General features: G+C 46.6%; 1 protein-coding gene across 1 annotated transcript; it reads left to right on the top strand.

The window, feature by feature from the left end:
- Positions 1 to 1,093: 1,093 nt before the first annotated feature.
- LOC146647988 (uncharacterized) lies at positions 1,094 to 2,932 on the top strand. The gene is made up of 4 exons (XM_085390043.1): positions 1,094 to 2,147; positions 2,307 to 2,414; positions 2,465 to 2,699; positions 2,776 to 2,932. The coding sequence occupies exons 1-4, from the start codon at positions 1,094 to 1,096 to the stop codon at positions 2,930 to 2,932; spliced, it is 1,554 nt and encodes a 517-aa protein (XP_085246169.1).
- Positions 2,933 to 6,679: the final 3,747 nt, after the last annotated feature.

The following is a 6,679-nucleotide window of genomic DNA, read 5'->3' on the forward strand; positions in this document are numbered from 1 at the left end:
TTGAGAGAGGTGCAAAGAGAAACCTCCCGAATAATGACATCTGGTCAAAGGTTTAGGGATTGCAGAATTGCTTTGCCTGTCATATGACAGTTGTGCCAATAGTACCACCTCTATTATCCAGAATGCAGATGGCGACGACCTCAGCTTGAGTCAATCAGTTCTTAATTAAAGTGCTGCAGTAAATCCAGTTTATGTTGCAGAGTCTGGGTGCTGGTGCTGGCAGGCACTTGGACTGCATATGATTAGTTAAATAATTTGATATATATCAATTTCTGGGCTAAACATCTTGGAGTCTATATTCTAGTGATTACTATCATAATTACTAGAATTCATATTCCAGATTGGCTGCACCAAATTGCTCCTCCAATTAGTCAGAAAGGAACATCTGTGTACTTAACATAGATTTAAAAAATCTAATTTGATTATTATAAACAGCCAGAATGACGCTTAAATATTTTTTCATTAAGTATTGTTAGGGTCCCTGGGTCGTTGACCCAGTGTTTTGTGTTTTTGGTTCTTTGATTTTGTTTTGCTGTATGGGTTTTAGGATTATTCTTAGTTTAGGTTCTCTGGGTGGGGTTTGGTTAGAGTTTTTGTGTTCTGGTTTTCTGTCTGTGTTCCATGTTGCTGTCTCCCCTTTCTGCTGTATCCCCACATCCAGTCAGTGTCTGTGTCTGCCCTGGTCCCACGTCTCTGTTCCCTTTGTTATAGTGCCTGCCCGTGAGTCTGTGTTATGTTTCCTGTTTTACTTTGAAAGTCCATGTCTGATGTTAATGTGTCTGGTTTTGCTTCCCCTTGTCTCGTTAGGCCTGATTTGCCCCAGCTGTGTTTCCCTCCTGTTACCCATTCCCTGATTGCTCCCTCTGTGTATTTAAGCCCTGTGTTTCTCTGTGTCCATGTCGCGATCTACTGTTTATTTTGCTGTGTGTTTTGCCTGTCCACCGGTGTAAGTTTATTTTGAGTTTTTCTAGTTATGTCATGTTGCGTTCAGCATTAAAGCCTTTTTGAGTTCACGTCTGTCTCCGGAGTCTGCACCTTGGGTCCTATTCCTGACTGCACACAGCCTCACCTAACAGAAGATCGCGACCAGAACATGGACCCTGCAGACTCTTCAGCTTTTGGATTCGATGCTGAGATGGAGCGGATGATTAGGCTCCTTGACCGCATTGCTCAGGCCAATGATTTGAGGACCATGGCAGTTGGGCTAAGTGCTGTGGATGCCATCATTCGGAGCAACCCTCGGCTTACTCAGTTTTCTATGGACACTGTGCTGGGCAGCTCCATAGCTGCCTGGAGGGAGCAAGTCAGGGCTGGCGAGCTTGCTCTCTTTACCTTCACTTCCACTTCTTCACCGCCGCCCCAGGACAACACACACTCACCACCTGCCTCGTCGCTACCTCAGACTGCCTCTCCTTCCTCACACCAGCCAGGACCTTGTTCGCCTGCCCATTCGCCTGCCTTTTTTCTGGCGGCCATGTGGTCGGATGAGGAGGAGGTCTCCGTATCTCCACCAGTTTCACTTCCCTCATCTAGAAGGAAGCGACGCCATCGTCACTCCTCTCCTCTGTCATCCGTCCAGCAATCTGCCTCCGCTGGAGGGTCCGAGGGACTGCTTCAGCCTCCTGTCTCCGCTGGAGGGTCCGAGGGGCCCGTTCAGCCTCCTGTCTCCGCTGGAGGGTCCGAGGGGCCCGTTCAGCCTCCTGTCTCCGCTGGAGGGTCCGAGGGGCCCGTTCAGCCTCCTGTCTCCGCTGGAGGGTCCGAGGGGGGGCCCGTTCAGCCTCCTGCCACGTCAGCTGGAGGGCCCGAGGAGCCCGTTCAGCCACCTGTCTCAGCTGGAGGGCCCGAGGAGCCCGTTCAGCCTCCTGCCACGTCAGCTGGAGGGCCCGAGGAGCCCGTTCAGCCTCCTGCCACGTCAGCTGGAGGGCCCGAGGAGCCCGTTCAGCCTTCTGCCTCTGCAGCTCCGCCTGGTCCGGCCTCTGCCTCTGCAGCTCCGCCTGGTCCGGCCTCTGCCTCTGCAGCTCCGCCTGGTCCGGCCTCTGCCTCTGCAGCTCCGCCTGGTCCGGCCTCTGCCTCTGCAGCTCCGCCTGGTCCGGCCTCTGCCTCTGCAGCTCCGCCTGGTCCGGCCTCTGCCTCTGCAGCTCCGCCTGGTCCGGCCTCTGCCTCTGCAGCTCCGCCTGGTCCGGCCTCTGCCTCTGCAGCTCCGCCTGGTCCGGCCTCTGCCTCTGCAGCTCCGCCTGGTCCGGCCTCTGACTCTGCAGCTCCGCCTGGTCCGGCCTCCGAGGGTTCAGTTTTGTCTGCCCCTGCAGCTCCGCCTGGTCCGGCCTCCGAGGGTTCAGTTTTGTCTGCCCCTGAGGTCTCCAATCTGTCTGTTCCTGTCCGGCCTGCACGTCCTGTCCGGCCTGCACGTCCTGTCCGGCCTGCACGTCCTGTCCGGCCTGCACGTCCTGCTCGGCCTGCACGTCCTGTCCTGCTCGGCCTGCACGTCCTGTCCGGCCGATGACTGGACGTCGTTGCCGTCATGGACAGCCCACTGGACTACGCCGCCGTCGGTGCCTCCCGCCCGGCCGGCCTCCTGAACTGTTTTCTGGGCTCTTGGACCATCAGCCTCCGGGCCGCCCCCCTGACCTACCCGGGTTTGGACTGTTGTGCCGTCAGCCTCCGGGCCGGCCCCCTGAACTTTTTTTTTTTTTTTTTTTTTGAGACTATTGCCTGGGCCTCTGCGCCTTTCGTGAGCTCTTTTGTTTGTTTGCTTTTGGACTTTGCCTGGGCCTTGGTGCTGTTGTTTTGGACTTTGTTTCTGTGTTTTGTTCTGTTGCTTTCCGGGCTCCAGTGTTTGCACTTTTTTTTTTTTTTTTTTTTTTTTTGTTTTGTTGTTTCTGGCTCCTTGTTTGGTTTTGTTCTCCGGAGTCTGCACCTTGGGTCCTATTCCTGACTGCACACAGCCTCACCTAACAAGTATGTCAAATGAAATATAAAAACCAAGCAGGCAAAGTCAGTGCCCAGCTCGTGTCCATATTATAAACCAAGCAGGAACTCCAGGTCTAATGACCACCTGAGGTTGGCCTCAAGTGGTCATTGTGCCGAATCTCCAAAATTCACCACATGAAAATACTCAGTTTTACAGCAGAACTAAACATTATTTCCTTATTCATGACAAGCATAAGGGTAATACATACACCCATTTATAACCCACCAGTTTAAATATTATGAGGGCTTAAATTTATGACCTTAATAATACTGTTTGGCCTTATTCTGAGTTTCAACTGATTAGTTTCTTCAGTAAGTACGTGCAATATTGATTTAACAATGTTTTTTTTCCCCAGTGTGTGAATGAGCTGAAACATGAAGCCAATGCAGACATGCCAAAAACTGCAGTTGCTCTAGTGTTTGTTTTATTTAGTAAGTGACAGTTTTTGTGTTGAAGCAGTGGTGGAATAATGAAAAGTTGAACTGAAAAATGTTCTGTATCATTCCTTATTTACATAGTGTTGTCTTTACTTTCACAGCATCACGAGCACTGAGTGACAGTTTTTGATTTGTTATTTGCATTGTAGACTGTTTCAAAATGCAGTGCTTTAAATCATATCACACACACACCTTTCCAAGTAATCTAGCTTAGAACTTTACCCTCTCCTCCAAACATGGCAACTTAATGCTAAATTTGAAGCATTACAACTCAGATTTTAAAACAACTTGGGTAGCGTGATGGTGTTGTTAGCACTGTAGCAACACAGCAAGAAAATCTTGAGTTTGAATCCATCATCTGCCCCGGGCATTTGTGTGGGTAGACTGCATATTCTTTGTGGGTTCTCTCTGGGTTACTCTGGCTTCCTCCCACAATCCAAACACATGTAGTTAATTAGGTTAGGTTAGGTTAACTGGTGATAATGAGTCCCACACTCTAAGAATTGTATCCTAAAAGAAATACAGAAACTAATTTAAGCCAATGGTGGGGGCGTGCTTAGCTTTAACTACTGACATCCAGATCCTGACCCTGTATACCTCTGATGATGCAACTTAACTGAGGAGCTCTGTTAGTCAATTGCACTCAACAGCTACAGTTGTTAATGGCAGCTCTCCCCTTATGGAACCTTGGGCTTGGTTACATGGTTACATTATTACTTTAGAGGCAAGAAAAACAGGCCAATTTAGCAGGGGAATAGCAAACAGCAAAATCAAATAATATGAATTTTATATACAAATTACAAGAAATAATATCAAAACCCGATACCCTGATGCTAATGTCCACTACCAGTCTTGAGAGCTGGATGTGGAAGCAATAAAATTCAATTCCATTTAATTCAGTTCAGTTTATAAAGCACTAAATCACAACAACTGTTGTCTGAAGATACAAGTAAAGACCTTACAAAGGTAAAGACCCCACAAAAACAGCAGAGACAGACAGAGAAAACCCTAACCATCAGAGGACCCTCTATGAGCAAGCAGTTAGCGACAGTGGGAAGGAAAAACTTCCTTTTAATAGGAAGAAACTGCTGGCAAAACCAGGGGAGGGGAGGGACAGCCATGACCAGTGTTGGGGAGTAACGGAATACATGTACCGCCGTTACGTATTTAAAATACAAAATATGAGTAACTGTATTCCGTTACAGTTACCGTTTAAAAAGGTGGTATTTAGAATACAGTTACTTTGTTGAAATAAATGGATTACACTGCGGTACTTTCCTGTTTCATATTGTCGCGGGTCAGGACTGTTTGGGTTTTGTTTGACAGCTACGTGCTGTTGTTCCAGGCGGCAGCGTTACGGTTGCCATGGTTACAGGGCGACGCTCTATCTCTCGCGCGGCTGTGTGTTTCCTGGGTGAGAGAGCACCTTTTTGTTGTTGTTGTTGTTGTTGTTGTGCTAAGCTAACAGGCAGAATGCTACAAGAATAGCTCGAAAGAATGTAGCCTCATGGGCAGTATAGTCCGTGTTGCAGGGAGAATGGACTGCCATACCCGTTATGTGTCTGTGAGCAAGAGGAGGGAGAAAAAAGGATAATGGAAAGGTACGAGCAGTCATCGAGAAAAAACGGGAGCTGGAAGCATGTAAATATAATAATAACCACTTCAGCCAAGAAGAGTGCCTGAGGAGCCCAGTTGTAAGTAAGCTATTAAGACTCGACTGTACACAGTGTTCTCCTCCGAAAACAATAAGTTCCGTTGGAGCAGTCTTTCAACGCCTTTCTCTGTCTCTCGCAAGAAAAGTTGACCCACACAACAAAGTAAAGCTATTTTTCGGCTAAAAGCCCAACACGGACCCCGCCGTATTAGTCAGAGGTCCCTTTACTAAGGTTCGGAGCCGCGGACCTTCAGTAATGGTAATAAATCACACAGCAATAGTACATTCACGTTGTTGTAAAAAGCATGATAATATATTAAGTAATCCAAAGTATTCAGAATACGTTACTGTCATTGAGTAACGTAACGGAATACGTTACAGAATACATTTTGGGGCATGTATTCTGTATTCTGTAATGGAATACATTTTAAAAGTAACCTTCCCAACACTGGCCATGACACTGACCATGAACACCACAGCTGCTCTGTCCCAGTCCAACATAGTGTATTAATGTAAACTTCACCACTGGGGTCCGTTCTTCGTACCTCGCTAAGTAAGTTAGCTGGATTTGATTGTTGACGATTTCGCGTGATCTTGGATCGTTCGGTTTGTGGAGCAGGGAAATTATTTTACTGCTATTGCTAAATAATTGTCATCATTACCATTGCATTAATAATATAATCTGGAGTTTATATTGCATTCAGGGGTTAAACAGTGTGTCTTTCAGAAAGGCTAAAAGTAACAGGACAGGAAATAGGCTTGGAGAGTTTTGCAGAAGTGGAAGTTATTTTGAGCCGCAGGCTAAGACGAGGCTTTAACAATGTAACAGATAGCTTTAAGAAGGCCTTAAGCAGTTATGACTATTTTATACACAATGCATATCTGTGCTTATTAAAGAGTTGGAGCTCGGTCAATTAATTGGGGGTCGGAAGCTTTGTTCGGCGCGATGTTCGGACAATCTATTGTGCAAGTGACTTGGAGCCATAGAAGGAATTGCAATACATGCTTACAAAACACTTATATATCAGATCATTTTATATTAAGGTTTTAGTAGAGGTTCTTGGTTAAAACATTTATTTAGTAGAAGACATACACATAGTCTCAGTGAGCCTCTGTCCTGGTGAAAGGTCAGAAGTGCAACAGGTGAATTGAGAAAGAGCATTTGAGGACGAGACACAGACAGTAGGTGAAGAGGTGACACAAAGAGCATGTGAGGTCAACACACACACACACACACACATTAGTTAGATTTATTTAGAGGAGAGATTAGTCATGTCTCGGCAAGAAAGAGGAACAATTCACTTTAAGACAAGAACGGAAAGTACCAGCCAGGAAAATAGAAGATGATCTTCTGGGGTAAAAGTCAGAAGATCATCTTGTATAAATCTATGTATAAAATGTATCTGTGACGCATGAAGGGGCGTCAGTAAATCAAACCCTGATGCTATAAAATATCTGTTCATGCTTTGATTAAGTCGAGGACTACTGGCTGTCTGCGTACAGAGTGTCTTCCCACACGTGTGTTCATTAAAAATCATTGTTTGACCAAGACCTTCTGGACCAAGAGTGGTTTGTACTCTCCCTCCTCAATTGTGAACCTTAACATTTGGGGGCTTCGTC

The sequence above is a fragment of the Rhamphochromis longiceps genome, linkage group LG18, assembly GCF_057381845.1.
Source record: "Rhamphochromis longiceps isolate RC_006_pf linkage group LG18, R_longiceps_female_GT1.1, whole genome shotgun sequence".
NCBI lineage: Eukaryota > Metazoa > Chordata > Actinopteri > Cichliformes > Cichlidae > Rhamphochromis > Rhamphochromis longiceps.

Coding starts and splice junctions, on each gene's coding strand:
- LOC146647988 (XM_085390043.1), top strand. CDS start 1,094: ATGGACCCTGCAGACTCTTCAGCTTTTGGATTCGATGCTGAGATGGAG. Junction 2,415..2,464: donor CCGGCCTGCACGTCCTGTCC/GGCCTGCACGTC, acceptor CCTGCACGTCCT/GTCCTGCTCGGCCTGCACGT. Junction 2,700..2,775: donor TTTTTTTTTTTTTTTTTTTG/AGACTATTGCCT, acceptor CTGGGCCTTGGT/GCTGTTGTTTTGGACTTTGT.